The sequence below is a fragment of the Chiloscyllium plagiosum genome, unplaced genomic scaffold, assembly GCF_037043375.1.
Source record: "Chiloscyllium plagiosum isolate Xiang-an unplaced genomic scaffold, Cpla_swu_hap1 HiC_scaffold_4, whole genome shotgun sequence".
NCBI lineage: Eukaryota > Metazoa > Chordata > Chondrichthyes > Orectolobiformes > Hemiscylliidae > Chiloscyllium > Chiloscyllium plagiosum.
In genome coordinates this window covers 38,775,091-38,795,203 of record NW_028270142.1, presented here as the reverse complement: position 1 = coordinate 38,795,203, position 20,113 = coordinate 38,775,091, and the positions used below count along the sequence as shown (strand labels likewise).

The 20,113-nt window shown below is 42.9% G+C and overlaps 1 protein-coding gene across 1 annotated transcript in view; it reads left to right on the top strand.

Moving 5' to 3' along the window:
* The first annotated feature begins 457 nt into the window (after nucleotides 1-457).
* LOC122549505 (immunoglobulin lambda-1 light chain-like) overlaps nucleotides 458-20,113 on the top strand; it is a 75,523-nt gene continuing 55,867 nt past the window's right edge. Inside the window, exons 1-2 of the mRNA XM_087986175.1 lie at nucleotides 458-524; nucleotides 614-919. Of these exons, the coding sequence (XP_087842301.1) occupies nucleotides 482-524; nucleotides 614-919 (349 nt within the window). The 5' untranslated portion in view covers nucleotides 458-481. The remainder of the gene's footprint in view (nucleotides 525-613; nucleotides 920-20,113) is intronic.

Genomic DNA, 20,113 nt, shown 5'->3' with positions numbered 1-20,113 from the left:
CACCCCCTAAAATGCTCAGATGTTCAGGATCAAATTAAACTTCATGATTCTGCTGTTACTTGTGCCACATTCTCTGGACCCACCTTTTGTTTCTGTTCACTTCCCATTACTATCAGTTTCCTTTGCACCTCACATCCCTTGAGATATCTAACTCTCCCATCCTCCACTCGGTCGCAGATTTCCCTTGTGTTGATACCTCCCCCTTTCCCTATTTCCCTGCCTTCGCTCTGGGTTAAAAACCCTGTCGACATCTCAGCGTTTTCCAGCTCAGGTTTCTGAAACGTTAGCTCGGTTTCTCTCTCCACAGCTGCTGCTGGAGTATTTCCAACATTTTCTGTTTATATTGCAAATAACCGACCTGGAGGGCAGGGGGCGGGGTTCAACCCTGACCAATGTCTCACTGATTGGTTTGAAAGAAGCGATTCATGTCTTTTTAGTTTCTATCCAGCTGCTTGAGAGAACAGTTGAAGATCGATTGAACATGTCGCTGTATTACTGGCTCATGGTGGTAACCACTTTGCCCTGTATGTGTTCCTGACGCTATTTTCCGTTCTTGTTGTTCATTCGCCTCCACCACGTCGTTTATTTGTAACCCTGTATATTCTTTCCTTAGGCGGATATTTTGCACAAACATTGAAACAGACTGTCCCATCCATTACCAAAAATGTGGGTAAAATCGCTCGATTCAAATGCGAAGTCGAAGGATTAACTATCAGTAGCAATGATCCCCTTCACTGGTATCAGCAAAAACCCGGTCAGGCACTCACCCGAATCCTTTATTATGGATCAGGCATATCGAGGGATTCGGGATTTGGTGATCGGTTCAAAGCTGAGAAATCTAAAAATAACGAATTCTCCCTCAGAATCGAAAAATTACAGAAAGAGGACACGGCCACCTATTACTGTGCGTGCTGGATAGATACACACTGCGAGGCATCAGTGCAATGTTTGTACAAAAACACAACCCATTTGAAGCTCAGCTATCCGAGAAACCCACACACTCCTCCCTGGGTAAAGTAGCAACAACACCACAGCTGGAGCTGGGTCTGAGCTTTTTCCGCCTGAATCCGTGAATTGGCGAGTGATGTGACGCCAGCCAAGTCTCAGCCGCGTTGATCACCTTACCTCTTCTGATCTTAGAGGGAACGCACCGAGAGCCGACTCACTGTGGCGTTCGCGGCTTTGGGGAGAGCAGGATGCGCGCTGCCGATGTTGCGGTGATGTTCTCCCTGTGCGGGAGGGTGGAGTTATTTATTTGCGGAGATGTTTCTTTAGTCAGGGTGTTGGGCATCCACAGCCACCGCTGGAGCAGTGTCAACCCGCCCAATGTCGCTGGTGGACGGGGATGGATCAGGGAAGCCTGGGTGTTAGTTAGCTCTGGTCCCATTGCAGCAAGAAAGGACACGTCAACATGTAATTTCCCGTTATTTCACATACGGCGTCTTGAGCCGAGTAAACGGAGATACTGTACAAAACCATGCTTCTGTTTTACTTGGAGTTAGTTGTGATCTGGAACAGTACTGAAAAGATGGTGGAAACAGATCCTGGAGTCACTTCCGAAAGCAAACGAGGCAACGATTTGAAATTATACAGGACATTGGTGAGGACGCACCTGGAATATTGTGCGCAGTTTTGGTCTCCTTATTTGAGGAATGTGCAGTGAAGGTTTACCAGATACACTCCTGGCATGGCAAGACTAATTTATCAACAGAGATTGAGTCGGTTAGGATTGTATTGAGTGGAAGTTAAGAGAACGAGTGGGAATCTCATAGAAACCAATATAATTCTAACACCACTAGACTGGTTCCATGCAGGAAAGATGCTCCCGATGGCGGAAGAATCCAGAACTAGGAGTCACAGTTTAAGGAAACAGATAAGGGCCTTTTAGGACTGAGATGTGGAGAAGTATCTTCAGCCCAGAGAGATGGAAATCATTACTACAGAAAATGTTCCAGGCCACAAATATTGAATGTTTTCAAGAAGGAGGCAGATATAGTTCTTGATGTGAAAGGGAACAAGGTAAGTTGGGATGGGGGAGGAAGAGGGTGGTAGGGAAGGCAGGATAAGAGTATTAAACTCCATGGTCTAGATTAGAATGGTGCTGGAAAAGCACAGCAGGAATAGAGCTCTATTCCTGATGAAGGGCTTTTGCCTGAAACGTCGATTTTCCTGCTCCTCGGATGCTGCCTGACCTGCTGTGCTTTTCCAGCACCATTCTAATCTAGAGGAGAAAGTGAGGACTGCAGATGCTGAAGACCAGAGTTGAAAAATGTGGTGCTGGAAAAACACAGAATGCCAGGCAGCATCCGAGGAGCAGGAGAATCGACGTTTCGGGCATAAGCCCTTCTTCAGGAATCACTCTGATCTAGACTCTGGTTTCCAGCATCTGCAGTCCTTGTTTTTACCTATTAAAATCCATGATCAGCCATCATCACGTGGTGGAACAGGGTCGACGAGTGGAATGGCATATTCCTGTTCCTATTTTCATTGATTCTGTGTTTCAGGGCTACAAGGAAAAGACAATGCAATTGTTTAGAAAGCTTTTCCAAAGAAGCAGAACTGACAGAACGATACGCAGAGGCTAGCATTTTTTTTCCGATCCAAAATATTACGTTTAGTGAATTTGCTGCAAATTGTAACTTCAAAAGACCCCGATAACTGGCTCTCCGGATGGACAAGGCAGGAGGTTAAAATAGCTGCCAGTGTTAATATCACCTGGCGTCTCTCCCGATCATGAAGTCATATCCGCTACTATTTTCAGATGATGTCCTGAAACACTAACTTGCTGTCGGGAGTGTTGAAGCAAAAAAGTTTTTTTTAATAAATATTTTTATTGAAAAGCTTTTTAAAATCTTTTACAAAACATTTATATATAAAGAAAAAAAATCATCAAAACAGAAAAAACAAAACTACAAAGAACAAGGCCATAACACTGTACCATTGTTACTAAACAACCCACTATTCTACCAAAACAAACCTATCTATTTAATTAAAACTAAACTACAAACTTATTGAATAAATACTAGCTTAAATTACATTCAAGTTACTTAAATTAGATAATGTCTTTGTACTTTATTCCATCACACCTCCACTGAGGCTCCCATCCTAGGAATATCCCTTGCAGTACCCATATTCTTTTCTTTCCAATCTCCTCCTTCTGTGACCCCACAGGCACCCATAAAGATTCCCACGGCTATACCATGGCCCTGATTAATATTGCCGACAAGTCAGTTTCAATATTTTTTAAAAAGGGCCATCACATCCTATAAAACTGTTCCGTTTTGTGGTGCACCATATTTGTGAAGTAATCTTGGGGGAGATCCTCCTTCACCAGCTTACGCCACCCCATAAGACCTGGTGGTTTTTCTGATGTTCAGTTTAATAAGATGTTCTTCCTCGCGCAATGGGCAAGGATATTACACAGTCTTTTCCCATGTTCCCCCAGAGAGGGGAAGTTTGGCAGCCGCAAAAGAAGAATGACTGGATCCATGTTAATTTCAGTCCTCAGAATGTCCTTTAACTCCCTTTCTATAGTACTCCAATATCTTTGTATCTTGCAACATGACCAATAACAATGTATGAGAGTACCTATATTAATTTTACTTTTGAGACATTCTGATGGCACTCCTCTCTTAAACTTAGAACATAGAACAATACAGCGCATAACAGGCCCTTCAGTCCTCGATGTTGCGCCGACCTGTGAACTATTCTCAGCTGGTCCCCCTACAATATCCCAAAATCATCCATGTGCTTATTTAAGGATTGTTTAGATCTCCCTAACGTGGCTGAGTTGACTACATTAGCAGGTAGGGCATTCCACGCACTTATCACTCTCTGCATAAAGAATCTGCTTCTGACATCTGTCTTAAATCTATCACCCCTCAATTTGTAGTTATATCTCCTCGTACATGCTGGCGCCATCATCCTATGAAAAAGACTTTCACTGTCTACTCTATCTAATCCTCTGATCATCTTGTATATCTCTATCAAATCCCCTCTTAGCCTTCTTCTTGCCAATGAGAACAAGTTCAGACTTTCCTCATAAGACCTTCCCTGCAGACCAGGCAACATCCTGGTAAATCTCCTCTGCATCTTATCCAATGCTTCCACATGCTTTCCAAAATGTGGGGACCAGAACTGTACACAATATTCCAAGTTTGGTCACACCAGCATTTTGTATTGTTGCAGCATGATATTGCGGTTCTGGAAGTCCCTCTACGAGTGAAACCTAACACACCATATGCCTTCTTAACACTATCCACCTGGGTGGCACCTTTCAGGGATCTATGTACATGGAATCCAAGATCCCTCTGCACATCCACACCACCAAGAATCTTTCTGTTGACCCAGTACTCTGCCTTCCTGTTATTCTTCCCAAAGTGCATCACCTCACATTTAGCTGCATTGAACTCCATTTGCCACCCCTCAGCCCAATTCTGCAGTTTATCCAAGTCCCCCTGCAATCTGTAACATTCTTCCAAACTGCCCACTACTCCACCGACTTTAGTGTCATCTGCAAATTTACTAATCCATCCACCTATGCCTGCATCTAAGTCATTTATAAAAATGACAAACAACAGTCGTCCCAAAACAGATCCTTGTGGCACATCTCTAGTAACCAGACTCCAGGCTGAATATTTTCCATCAACCACCACTCGCTGACTTCTTTCAGAAAGCCAGTTTATAATCCAAATTGCTAAATCACCCGCAATTCCATGCCTCTGCACTTTCTCCAACAGCCTACCACGTGGAACCTTATCAAAGGCTTTACTGAAGTCCATGTATACCACATTAACTGCCCTCCCCTCATCTACATGCTTGGTCTCCTTCTCAAAAAACTCAATGAGGTTTGTGAGACATGACCTGCTCTTGACAAACCATGTTGACTATCTGAAATCAAATTGTTGCTTGCTAGATGATTATAAATCTTATCTCTTATAATTCTTTCCAAAACCTTTCCTATAACAGAAGGGATTGATAGATTTATAAATTAAAAATATTATATATGAATGCACGAAGCATTAGAAATAATGTGGATGAGCTTGAGGCTCATTTGGAAATTGGCAGTTACGATGTTGTGGGGATAACTGAGACATGGCTTCAAGTGGACAGGGCTTGAGAAATGAATATTCAAGGCTATATGTGCTTTCGTAAGGACAGACTGACTGGCAGAGGGGGTGGGGTGGCCCTGTTGGTAAGGAATGATATTCAGTCCCTTGCGCGGGGGGACCTAGAATCAGGGGATGTAGAGTCAGAATAAGGAGCTGAAATTGGCCTGTCGCAAATATATTACTACAGTTGTTATGGGGGATTTCAACATACAGATAGTCTGGGAGAATCAGGATGGTACTGGACCCCAAGAAAGGGAATTTGTGGAATGTCTCCGATTCTTAGAACAGCTTGTGCTGGAGCCTACCAGGGAGAAAGCAATTCTGGATCTGGTGTTGTGCAACGAACCGGATTTGATCAGGGACCTCGAAGTAAAGGAGCCATTAGGAGGTAGTGACCACAATACAATAAGCTTTAATCTGCAGTTTGAAAGGGAGAGGTAGAATCGGAAGTGACAATGTTTCAATTGAATAAGGGGAACTATGGAGCTATGAGGGAGGAGCTGGCCAAAGTTCAATAGTGCAATACTCTAGCAGGGATGGCAGTGGAACAACAATGGTAGCTATTTCTGGGTATAATGCAGAAGATGCAGGGTCAGTTCATTCCAAAAAGGAAGAAAGATCCTAAGGGGAGGTAGGGGTGGCCGTGGCTGACGAGGGAAGTTAAGGACCATATAAAGACAAAAGGGAAAAAGTATATCATAGCAAAGATGAGTGGGAAATTGGAGTACCGGGAAGCTTTCAAAGAACAACAGAGGATAACTAAAAAGCAAATACGCAAAGAAAAAATAAGGTACGAAGGGATACTGGCCAAAAATATAAAGGAGGATGGTAAAGGCTTTTTTAGGTATGTAAAAAGAAAAAAAATGGTTAAGACTAAAATTGGACCCTTGAAGACAGAAACAGATGAATATATTACAGGGAACCAAGAATTGGCAGAAGAGTTGAATTGATACTTTAGATCTTTCTTCACTGGGGAAGACACAAGCAATCTCCCAGATGTAATAGTGGCTGAAGGACCTGAACTGAAGGGAATTTATATTAGGCAGGAAATGGTGTTGGAGAGACTGTTAGGTCTGAAGACTGGTAAGTCCCTGGGAACTGATGGTCTGCATCCCAGGGTACTGAAGGACATGGCTCTAGAAATCGTGGATGCATTGGTGATCATTTTCCAATGTTCTATAGATTCAGGATCAGTTCGTGCGGATTGGGGGGTGGCTAATGTTGTCCCACTTTTTAAGAAAGGAGGGAGAGAGAAAACAGAGAATTATAGACCAGTTAGTCTGACCTCAGTGGTGGGAAAATGCTGGAGTCAATTATAAAGGACAAAATTACAACACATCTGGATAGCAGTAACAGGATAGGTCAGAGTCAGCATGGATTTATGAAGGTGAAATCATGCTTGACTAATCTTCTGGAATTTTTTGAGGATGTAACTCTGAAGATGGACAAGAGAGATCCAGTGGATGTAGTATACTTGGACTTTCAGAAAGCCTTTGATAAAGTCCCACATAGGAGGTTAGTGAGCAAAATTAGGGCACATGGTATTAGGGGCAAAATACTGACATGGATTGAAAATTGGTTGGCTGACAGGAAACAAAGAGTATGATAAATGGCTCCCTTTCAGAATGGCAGGCAGTGACCAGTGGTGTGCCGCAGGGATTAGTGCTGGGACCGCAGCTTTTTACAATGTACATTAATGATATAGATGAAGGTATTAAAAGTAATATTAGCAAATTTGCTGATGACACAAAGCTGGGTAGTAGAGTGAAATGTGAGGAGGATGTTAGGATAATACAGGGTGACCTGGACAGGCTAGGTGAGTGGACAGATGCATGGCAGATGCAGTTTAATGTGGATAAATGTGTGGCTATCCACTTTGGTGGCAAGAACAGGAAGGCAAATTACTACCTAAATTGAGTCAAGTTAGGTAAAAGGGCAGTACAACGAGATCTAGGTGTTCTTGTACATCAGTCAATAAAAGCAAGCATGCAGGTACAGCAGGCAGTGAAGAAAGCTAATAGCATGCTAACCTTCATAATAAGAGGAATTGGGTATAGAAGCAAAGAAGTCCTTCTGCAGCTGAACAGGGCCATGGTGAGACTGCACCTGGAATATTGTGCGCAGTTTTGGTCTCCAAATTTGAGGAAAGGCATTCTGGCTATTGAGGGAGTGCAGTGTAGGTTCACGAGGTCAATTCCTGGAATGGCGGGACTATCTTACGCTGAAAGATTGGAATGACTGGGCTTGTATACACTTGAGTTTAGAAGGCTGAGAGGGGATCTGGTTGAGACGTATAAGATTATGAAAGGATTGGATACTCTGGAAGAAGGAAGCATGTTTCTGCTGATGGGTGAGTCCCGAACCAGAGGATACAGTTTAAAAATATGGGGTAGGCCACTTAGAACAGAGTTGAGGAGAAACTTCTTCACCCAGAGAGTGGTGGGTTTATGGAATGCTCTGCCCCAGAAGGCTGTGGAGGCCAAGTGTCTGGATACTTTCAAGAAATAGTTGGATAGAGCTCTTAAGGATAGTGGAATCAAGGGCTATGGGGATAAGGCAGGAACAGGATACTGATTGAGGATGATCAGCCATGATCATAATGAATGGCGGTGCTGGCTCGAAGGGCAGAATGGCCTACTCCTGCACCTATTATCTATAAGTAAGGCTCACCGGTCTATAATAACTTGGGTCATCTCTACTGCCCTTCTTGAATAAGGGCGCAAAATTTCCAATCCTCCAGTTGTCTGGTAGTAAACCTGTAGACAATGACGACTCAAATATCAAAGCCACGGGCTCTGCTATCTTCTCCCTAGCTTCCCAGAGGATCCTCGGATAAATCCCATCTGGCCCAGGGGACTTGTCTACTTTCAGTCCTTCTAGAATTGATAACACCTGTTCGTAATTAACCTCAATCCTTTCTAGTCTAATATCGCGTAGCTCATTCTTCTCCTCTACAATATTCTCATTTTCCTGAGTGAAAACCGATGAGAAATATTCATTTAGCACCTCTCCAATCTCCGTAGGGTCCACACTCAACTTCCCACTTCTGTCTTTGACTGGCCCTATTCCTACCCTAATCATCCTTTTATTCCTCACATACCTATAGAAAGCTTTAGGGTTCTCCTTTATTCTATTTGTTAAAGACTGCTCGTGTCCTCTCTTTGCTCTTCTTAACGCTCTCTTTAAATGCTTCCTAGCTGATCTGTAACTCTCTATCGCCTCATCTGAACCATCTTGCCTCATCAACTCATAAGCCTCCTTCTTCTTATTATCAAGAGATGCAATTTCTGTAGTAAACCACGGTTCCCTTACCTTATCACTTCCTCCCTGCCTGACAGGGACATACCTATCAAGTCACGCAATATCTGTCCCTTAAACCAGCTCCACATTTCCATTGTCTGCATTCCCTGCATTTTGCTACCCCATTCTATGCATCCTAATTCTTGCCTAACCGCATTATAATTGACCTTGCCCCATTGATAATTCTTGACCTGTGGCATGTACCTATCCCTTTCCATTGCTAAACTAAACGTAACTGAATTAAGGTCACTCTCTCCAAAGTGCTTACTTACAGCTAAATCAAACACCTGGCCTGGTTCATTACCAAGCACCAGGTGCAGTGTGGCCTCCCTTCTTGTCGGCCCTTTGACATACTGTGTCAGGAAACCCTCCTGTACACATTGGACAAAAACTGATCCATCCAACGTACTAGAGTTATAGCATTTCCAGTCAATGTTGGAGAAGTTAAAGATCCCCCATAATGACCACCCTGTTCTTTCACTCCTACCCAGAATAATTTTGCTAATCCTCTCTTCCACCTCCCTGGAACTCTGCAGAGGCCTATAAAAAACTCCAAGCAATGTGACCTCTCCTGTCCTGTTTCTAACCTCAGCCCACACTACCTCAGTAGACGAGACGTCATCTAAAGTTCTCTCAGCCACTGTTACGCTATCCTTGACTAACAAGGCCATACGTCCTCTTCTTTTACCGCCTCGCCTGTTCTTAATGAAAGATCTAAACCCTGGAACCTGCAACATCCATTCTTCATCCTGCTCTATTCATGTCTCCGAAATGGCCACAACATCGAAGTCCCAGGTATCTATCCATGCTGCAAGCTCATCTACCTTATTTCGGAAACTTCTGGCGTTGAAGTAGACACACTTCAAACCAGTTTGCTGTCTGCCAGCACATTCCTGTGGCCCTGAAATCCTGTCCCTGTCCTTCCTACTCTCATCCTCCTGTGCACTGCAACTACACCTCCAGTTCCCATCCCCCCGCTGAGCTAGTTTAAACCCACCTGCATAGACCAGCAAATTTCCCACCCAGTACAAGTCCCACCTTCCCCAGAATGAGCCCCAATTATCCAAAAACCTGAAACCCTCCCTCCTGTACCATCCTTGCAGCCACATGTTCAGCTGATATCTCTCCTTATTCCTTGCCTTGCTATCACGTGGCACGGGTAACAAACCAGAGTTAACAACTCTGTTTGTTCTAGCTCTCAGCTTCCACCCTAGCTCCCTGCCTTACATCCCTATTCCTCTTTCTACCAGAGTCCATTGGTACCTACATGGACAACAACTTGAGGCTGGTCACCCTCTCCCTTCAGGACCCCAAAGATACAATCCGAGACATCACAGACCTTGGCACCTGTGAGGCAACACACCAACCGTGAGTCTCATTCGCTCCCAACAAACCTTCTATCTGAGCCTCTAACTATTGAGTCCACAATGACTAGCAAGCGTTTCTGGTGCCATATGAGCCCTATATAAGATCTTCAATTGCATAGCCTGTGCTCTGTTACATACTGAAATTTTCCTTACATTTCCCCAGATATCTTCCCATATCTCCAGTGAAATGTCCTGTCCTAACTCCCGGTTCCACGTCTTATGGAGTAGCTCCATATCCCCCAGAGCATGGCCTTTCTGTAAATAATAAAATGTACCAAGTGAAAGAGTACTCATATGCTGGAGTCCCTTTTCTCTACACCTGATTTATAACATTGGGCCAGGAGTGTGGTCTTCCTCTGTATATAGTCCCTTATCTGGAAGTATCGGAAAAGGTCCTTATTGGATAATCCATATTTCTGACTTAACTGACTGAATGACAAAAGGACCTCTTCCCTCCAACAAATCTCCCAGACATAGAATTCCTTTGTTCTCCCATGTCTTAAAGCCAGAGTCCATTGCCCCAGGTTGAAATCCTTGGGCTCCTACCAACGAGGTAAATGGCAAAGTCTTAAACCAATTGCCCTCATCTTGCCACATTATCCTCCAAGCTTTCACCGTAATCGAGATATTTGGACTATTGCATTACTGGGTCATTGATTTCATCTTGTCCATAAATAATAAATTAATTAGAGGACATTTCGACTGTGAGGCTTCAATATCAAGCCATATCAATTCTGAATTCCCTCGGTACCCAGTCATCAACATACGTTAACAAAGCATTTATTTGATATTTCTTCAAATCCAGAAGATCCACCCCTCCTTCCAGCTTGCAAAAGCTGAAATTTAGTGAATTTAATTAGAGGACGTCTATGGCACCAAATAAAGGACCCTAGCCAACTATTAATCCTCTGTAATACTTGTCTAGATAACAGTAATGGGAGCATTCTTGTGGGATATAGCAATCGGGAAAGGACATTCATCTTAATCAGAGCTATTCGGCCCAGCCATGATAATGGTAATCACTCCCATTGCTGCAAATCCTGTTTTATCCTCTCTAGTAATTGTACAAAGTTAGCCTTATATAGCAGGTGGGAGGAAGGGGTAATAAAAATTCCCAAATACAGGGTATCTTTTGGTGACCACCTAAACAGGAATTGCTTTTTATTCTTCAAGTTAGGCATCTCCACTAACCCCACTATCCTATAACCTGAAAAACTATCATATGAATTAATTGTTTGGATCAGTCGGAGAATAGACTTCTCCAGTTCGGCCAAGAATAAAGGGACATCATCAGCATATGGGGTACTCTGATGTTCCCCCATTCCCACGTTTGGCGCTACTATTTCAAAGTCTCTTCTAATAGTTTCGGCTAATGGTTCAATTGCCAAGTGATAAAGGGCACCCCTGTTGACTACCTCTTCTAATATTAAAATTATTTGACTGAATACCATACTGCTACCCATCTGGCAAAGGATCCCCTCAAACCAAGACGCTCTAGAACCTCAAATAGAGATGGCCATTCTATCTGATCAAAGGCTTTTTCTGCATCTAAGGAGACCACCTACCCTGGAATCAATCTTTGCTGACATACCTGTACGGTATTCAGTACTCTCCTAATATTGTTAGAGAGACTGCGGCCCTTAATAATATCTATCTGGTCTTCTTTTATAATACGGGACAAAACCTTCTCCAACCTCAGAGCCAACATCTTCGATAAAATTTTGACAACTTCATTCAGTAGTGAGATTGGTCTCATTGAAGTACATTCTTCGGGGTCTGTCTCTTCCTTTAAAATAAAGGATATTTTAGCTTCTGTAAGAGTAGACAGCAGACAATCCTGTTTATAAGAGTATTTATACATCCCCAGAAGTGATTCCACTAATATGTTTATGAATTCCTTATAAAATTCAGTTGGGAATCCATCTGACCTTGTTGCTTTGCCACTTTGGAGATGTCTTATTGCTTCCTGCACTTCCTGTACTGTTAGGGGCGCATTCAAAAGGGAAGCCTGCTCCTTACTCACATTGGGGAGGTCCAGATTTTCAAAGAAGGACTGCATTCCCATTGTACTATGTTCGCTTTCCTCCAACCGATATAACACATCAAAATATTCCCTAAACCTAGCATTGATCTTTTTTGAATCACGGGTAATTGTACCAGTCTTCTCCCTGACAGAGATAATAGATTGGGAGGCTTGTTTTTCTCCTTGATAAATAATCCAGATGTTTACCAGGCTTATCTCTGAATTCAAACAGTCTTTGTTTGGTAAAGGAGACCTCTTTTTTTAGCCACTTGTGTGTGTATTGAATCGAGGGCAACCCGGAGAGCTGTGACCCGCTGAAGTTTAACCAATGACGGTTTTTTATAATTATGTTTCAGCTACCTTCAGTCAGGCCTCCAGCAAACTCCTGCTGCTCCTCCCTCTGCCTTTTTCTAGTCATTGAATATGAAATAATCAGACCTTATAAATATGCCTTAGTGGTCTCCCAAAGTATTGCTGGATTACTAGCTGTACCTGAATTAATATCCCAAAAGGTCCTGAATTCCCTTGTAATATATTCAATAAATTTACAATCCCCTAACAAAAATGAATCCATGCTCCAGTCACGTGCATTTGTTCCACTGCCCTTGGCTTTAATATTTAAGTATACTGATGCATGATCCGAAGCAGCTATATTCCCTATTTTACACACAAATATTCTGTCCAGACCATCAGATGGCATAAAAAACATATCAATTTGCTTATGACATTTGTGTGGGTTGGAATACAATGTGAAATCCCTTCCATTAGGGTGGGGTTACCACTACACATCCACTTTTCCCAACTCATCACACATGTCCACGAACCATTTAGACTGCCAGGCCTTTGGCACCTTGTCAATCTCTGAATCTATAAATCTTCTCCAATAATCATACAATGAACCCGAAGATTCAATAATTTAGCCCCTGCATCAATTAGAAATTTAAGAGGGTGCGCCGGGGGACAATATACATTCAGAACACCATATTCTTCTCCATGTATTAGGGCTTTCAAAATAATAAACCTTCCATGATCATCCTTAATCTGCTTCATTACTTGGAAGGGTAGGTTCCTTCTTATCAGTATAGCTACCCATCTATTCTTAGAACTGAAGGATGAGAAAAATACCTTGTCACAACCACCCCACCCCACACCACCTCCCTCACCCCCAATGTTGTAGTTTCAAATGCTCCTTGTCAGTTAGGTGCGTCTCTTGCAGCAGGGCAATATCCACCCTTTCCTTCCTGAGGCTCGACATGACCTTCTTTCTTTTAACAGGAGAATGTCTCCCTTTTATATTCCAGGTGCACGACCTGAACAAATCACTAGCCATGGTCAACTAGAACAGCCCGTGGTTTCCCAGGAAGAAGTAACTTATCTGAGGCGTGATGAGTTACAAAGATACTAACTCGATGAAATCTAAGAACTATTCCTATAGATCTAAGAAAATAACACTACATTTAACTGAAGCAAATACCCAAATAATCCCCCATTCACTCAGGATCTTCCCTCTGCCCATAGGAGGCACCCTTCCCAATCCCTATTACCATCTTAACTCCCTCTAGCTGAGGCTGTGCCCTAGCCCCAGGCAATTCACAAATAATAAAGACTTGTTATTTACATTCTGAAACAGTGGATACCTCTCCCCCACCCCACCCCCACCCCTGCCCCATATCTTAGTCAGAAATATAGTCACCCCAAATGCAAAATCAAAGAAATGGCATTAAAAAGAAGGATCCTAGCTATTACCCAGCCAACCGATATATAAAATAGTTCCAATTTAACAAATTTAAAACAAAAGCATACATGTACAACCAATAATCACAAAAAAGGGGACGAGGGAAAGTGGGGGGGGGGGTAATTTGGAAAAAAAATGCAAACCAATGTTCCCAATAATGCCCCCTCCCCTCTCATCCCAATTCAGGTCCTTGCCTTTTCAGCAGAGTCAAAGTCATATACTGATCCCCCATGTGTTTTACGCAACATGGCCAGGTACCTCATGGAGTATTGGATATTTAAGTTCCGTAATTCTTTTTTATCATCATCAGGGCTCCTGAGAAATCTTGAAAAAACATTATCTTTGAACGTTTATACATTAAGACTTGTGAATTCTTTCCCAATCTTCTTACTGCTTCCACTATTTACTGTTTTTCTTTTTAATACATGAGCTGCACTACGACCACACAGGGGTGCTGTTCCAGCCCGGACCTGCGTGTTGTGATCCAGTCGGCCTGCTCCACACTTACCAGGTTAAAAATCACACAACACCAGGTTATAGTCCAACAGGTTTAATTGGTTTAATTGTCAACATATTGTCTAGCTATCACCATTGTTAACAGCTAACCCGAGAATGCAACTTTACAAAAAAGGGTTTTGTGATTTACACATGAAAGACGGCATCTCCAAATCACACTTACCAGGCCCGACTCCAACTATAGCTGCAGAAACCTTGGGAGCCATCCCTCTAGGAAGCCAGTGAGATCCTTGCCTTCATCACATTCCGGGAGGCCCAGGATCCGTAAGTTTTTACTTCTATTTTTATTTTCTAGATTATTGACTTGATCCTGAAGGACCCGAACCTGGTCTTCCAGTGTTCGGGTCCTTCCTCCTGAGACTTCAACCAGGGTCTCCAATGTCGTGGTCCTTTCCTTCACTGCCTCCAATCTTCGTTCCAGGAGTTGCATTTCCTTCTCATGCTTTTTTAGCATGGCAGACAGTGGCTCCACTGCTGCTTGAATCCAAGCAAACTCTGAGAGTAAGTACTGCTGTCCTGCTGGATCCAAAGGGGCCATCCGGGGAGACTGAGTACTGGCTGCAGGCACCCCCGATGCAGTAGGGGAGTGCCCTGTCTGCTAACCTCCTTTAGGCCCCTTTCCTTTACCGGTCTTCATCCTGGCCTGAAGGTGTCTCAGGTGAAATCATCAGTAAGTTTAAATTAATACTTTTTCCTCCTTGGGGTGGTTAAAAAAATGGGGTAAAGGTCCATTTTGCCCAGGGGTATGGCAGAGAGCTCAGCACAGCAGACCACTCAGACTGCCGCCATCTTGGATCCCCCGAAGCAGAAAAGTTAAAGACCCACCCTCTGATGACATTGAAAAGCAAAATCAATTCTTTAGCACAGTTCGAATTTAGGAATGCCCAAGCATTTTACAAATCTCAGAATACCGAAGAGAGACGATAGCTCAGTGATATTGGCACCAGATTATTAATCCAGACTGGTCACAGGTCTCTATTCTGAAAAACAACCCTCCACCACCAACCTCTGTCTTCTACCTTTGAGCCAACTAGCAGTAGCAAGTGGCTAGTTCTCCCTGTATTCCGTGAGATCTAACCTTGCTCACCAGTCTCCCATGGGGAACCTTGTTGAACGCCTTACTGAAGTCCATATAGATTTCATCTACCGCTCTGCCCTCATCAATCCTCTTTGTCACTGCTTCAAAAAACTCAATCAAGTTTGTGAGACATGATTTCCCACACACAAAGCCATGTTGACTATTCCTAATCAGTCCTTGCCTTCCCAAATACTTTTACATCCTGTCCCTCAGGATTCCCTCCAACAACTTGCCCACCATCAACATCAGGCTCAATGGTCTATAGTTCCCTGGCTTGTCCTTACTGCCCTTCTTAAAAGGTGGCACCACGTTAGCCAACATCCAGTCTTCTGGCACCTCATCTGTGACTATTGATGATACAAATATTTCAGCAAGAAGCCCATCAATCACTTCCCTAGCTTCCCACAGAGTTTTAGGGTACACCTGATCAAGTCCTGGAGATTTATCCACTTTTAAGCATTTCAAGTAATCCAGCACTTCCTCCTCTGTAATATGGACATTTTTCAAGATGTCACCATCTATTTCCCTACATTCTATATCTTCCATGTCCTTTTCCACAGTAAATACTGATGCGAAATACTAATTTAGTATCTCCCTCATTTTCTGCGGCACCACACAAAGGCCACCTTGCTGATCTTTGAGGGGCCCCATTCTTTCTGTAGTTACCCTTTTGTCTTTAATGTATTTATAAAAACCTTTGGATTCTCCTTAATTCTATTTGCCAAAGCTATCTCATGTCCCCTTTTTGCCCTCCTGATTTCCCTCTTAGGTATATGTGTTGTTTTTCAGACTGGAGGCCTGTGACCAGTGGAGTGCCACAAGGATCAGTGGTGGGTCCTCTACTTTCTGTCATTTATATAAATGATTTGGTTGTGAGCATAAGAGGTATAGTTTGTAAGTTTGCAGATGACACCAAAATCGGAGATGTAGTGGACAGCGAAGAAGGTTATCTCAGATTACAACAGGATCTTGATCAGATGGCCAATGGGCTGAGAAGTGGCAGATGAAGTTTAATTCAGATAAATGCGAGGTGCTGCATTTTGGGAACGCAAATCATGGCAGGACTCATACACTTAATGGTAAGGTCCTAGGAAGTGTTGCTGAACAAAGAGACCTTGGCGTGCAGGTTCATTGCTCCTTGAAAGTGGAGTCGCAGGTTGATAGGATAGTGAAGAAGGCATTTGGTATGCTTTCCTTTATCAGTCAGAGTATTGGGTACAGGAGTTGGAAGGTAATGTTGTGACTGTACAGGACATTGGTTACCCACTGTTGGAATATTGCATGCAATTCTGGTCTCCTTATCAGAACGATGTTGTGAAATGTGAAACGGTTCAGAAAAGATTTAAAAGCATGCTGCTGGGGTTGGAGGATTTGAGCTATAGGGAGATGCTGAACAGGCTGAGTCTGTTTTCCCTAGAGTGTTGGAGGCTGAGCGGTGACCTTATAGAGGTTTACAAAATTATGAGGGGCATGGACAGGATAAATAGACAAAGTCATTTCCCTGGGGTCAGGGAGTCCAGAGGGCATAGGTTTAGGGTGAGAGGGGAAAGATATAAAAGAGATCTAAGGGGCAACTTTTTCACACAGAGGATGGGACGTGTATGGAATGACCTGCCAGAGGATGAGGTGGAGGCTGGTAAAATTGCAATATTTAAAAGGCATTTGGATGGGTATAAGAATAGGAAGGGTTTGGAGGGATATGGGCTGGCAGATGAACGAGATCAGGTTGGGATATCTGGTTGGCATGGACAGGTTGGACTGAAGGGTCTGTTTCCATGCTGTACATCTCTATGACTATGACTCTACTGCCTTTATACTCTTCTAAGGATTCACTCAATCTATCCTGTCTATACCTGACATATGCTTCCTTCTTTTTCTTAACCAAACCCTCAATTTCTTTAGTCATCCAGCATTCCTTATACCTACCAGCCTTTCGTTTCATCCTAACAGGAATATACTGTCTCTGGATTCTTGTTATCTCATTTCTGAAGGCTTCACTTTTTCAATCTGCCCCTTTCCCTGCAAACATCTGCCCCGAATCATCTTTTGAAAGTTTTTGCCTAATACTGTCAAAATTGGCCTTTCTTCAATTTAGAACTTTGAGTCTGAGCTAATTGAGGAGTTCACAAGGTAGCCTTGCTCAGCTCACATGTCTGATACAATTACTTTACAAAATGGCTTCTTTGCAAGGAGGGCAAACTTTTGACCATAAAATGGCATCCTGACACATTGTGCCAGAATTGCTTCAATGTTAGGCTGAGAATAACTTTTTTTGAAGCTAGGAGCAGACTCCTGCTTTTTAAGCACTGAATCATTCCATACCTGAGGCTGAGATGTCACCATAAGTTTGCATTTAAACTGATTCATTAGTGTACAAATTAAACATGCTTTCTTTTCAGGGTTGTGATTCAAATTCAAATAAGACAAAGGATCTGATTAGTTAGAATTGACAGTGGGCAGTCTGTAAGGTCTGTAGAGTGGTCTGCAAGGACAGCAAGTAAGTTAACACTCCATCAATATTACCTTTTACAGAGTTTGTATTTAATAACCAGTAATGGCTACTCAATATCATCATAAAGTCCCAAAATGGCAATTAAATTGAATCCTTAGCAGGTAAGCACTAAGAGTTAATTTTCTACTGGCTTCAACAGACTCAGCACTGAAATGGTCTCTCTCTCTCTAGTGTCCTTTTGAACCCTCAAGTCAGGGTCTTGTAACAGCAAAGATGTTTTTTTCTTTGTGTCTGCCCCGCTTGCAAGGGGGAAGTAAGAATCTATTGTAATTGACAGGATCTGACATTAATTACAAAGTTTTTGATAGTGCTGAGTTTTGTTTTAGGGTCAGAATCAAACACTGGCATTAATTTCACAAGGGAATGGCCATGAATATTATCACTTGGTGTCCTGTTCACACGGATTCACCGATGCTAAGGCAAATGTTCTTAATTGCCTTACAGCATCCTGTTATCACTTAGTGAGCCCAGATGTCCCTATCTTCTGCATTCCTTGAGTTCCCCCTTTTTCTGAGCCTTCCTGCCTGTCTATTTTCTAGTGCAATAATTCAGCATTACATTTTATCTAAATGTTTAAAGACAAAGTTTAAGGTTGTAGACCTTCTCACTCTGGGTACTTAGGGTTGGCCAATAAATACTGGACTGGTCAGCATTGTCCAGTTCAGTGGATGAATAAAAACATTTAAAAAATTGGTCACTGTTGGAATTAGAACAACTGACGTCCTAGTTGCTTTCAAATAGTACCTAAAAAGAGTAATATGAGAAATATCCAGACAATCTGTTTAGTGATGTTGGTTAGGGATTTGGTATTGCACCAATTCCCCACCCAAGTCGAAAGGACCCACCACATAAAGTCACAGAGTCATACACCCCGGAAATTGACACTTCGGTCCAACCACTCCATGCCGAACATAATCTCAAATGAAACTAATCCTTCCAACCGGCTCCTGGCCCACATTTCTCTATACCTTTCCTATTCATGTACGAACCCAGGTGTCTTTTAAACGTCGCAACTGTGCCTGCATCCATCACTTCCTCAAGAAGTTCATTGCACGTGAACCATTCTCTGTGCAAAACAATTGCCCCTCATGTCTTTTCTTTAAAATTTCTCCCCTCTCACCCTAAAAATGTGCCTCATAGCTTTGAGATGCAACATCCTTGGGAACACACACTCACCATTAACTAATCTATACCCCTCATGATTTTATAATCCCCTGTATTGTAGAGAGTTCCACATGTGTCTTTCAAGTCGTGGCACAGAATATTGTCTGCTCATCTGGGAGGGTTGGTACAGACTCACTTTAACGCCTTATCTGAAAACGGTACTCTGGCAGCCCTGTGCTTCCTGGAATGTCACTTTGGATTATATATTGAAACGGCCTTAAACTCTGACTTCTTGTAGCTGAAACCTCCAGGAACTGAAATGGACCATCGGGCTTGAGGAAATAATGAAGTGCATAGGAAACGAGTGAAATGGCAGTTAAGTCCCGGAATCACAACAATACATCAATTAGAACTAAATGCGTACACGAGCTTTATGTAAAGAGCGGTCAGGCTATAATCTAGATGACGAAGCAGATCATGTAACTAGTAGGAGAGGGGAAACATTTTAGATAATTTCTAATCAAGCGGTTCAGAGGTATTGTAACAAAACTCAGGAGTAGGTGGCCTCTAGGATCAGAGCAGGGACCCCCAGCAGCATTGATTTAAACTGTCTATATTCGGGATGCGAATCATTTCCTGTTTAATTATCCGGTTTAACACAATGAATGCAACCTAATCGTCATTGTTGCACCATGTCGTTCCATTGTCTGGTTGTACTATTGATGCTTTCCCACAGTGAATGCGACACGGAGCCGTTGGAACCACCAACCAGAGACCATTTGGCCTGTCGTATACTTTTTGGCTCTTTCCAGAAACCCTCACCTTGTCCCAGTGCCCTGTCTTTTCCATTGGCAATGCATTTCTTTTCTTTTCTCGAGTTTCTACAACTCTCTTCAGAAAGCCAGGGATGAATCTGCCTCCACCGCTCTCTCAGCCAGTGCCATCCACATCCTAAACATTTGCTGTGTGAACGTTTTCCCCTCATGAAGCTTCTCTTACCGATCGATAATCGTAAATCTGCGTCTTCTGCATTTTGTTGCATCAGTGGAAACTGTTCCTCCCTTTCCGCTTTCTTTGTGATTTCTGTCTGTCTCCTCAGCTATGTGACTTTTCTGTATTTTCTATTTGCAGGTGAACATTTTGCCGATGTCTTGAGACAGTCACCAATATCGATCACTAGGCCCAAGACATCAACAGTCAAAATACGATGTGTCACACAACACGCAGCAACTATCCACTGGTACCAACAACAGCCCAACCAGGCGCCTCGAAGGATAATTTATTTCAGCAAAAGCGGCGTTCTGCTGGATCCGGGAATCCCCTCTAAGTTCTCAATTGAGAAAAGTGTTTCTTCATTCTTCCTTGTA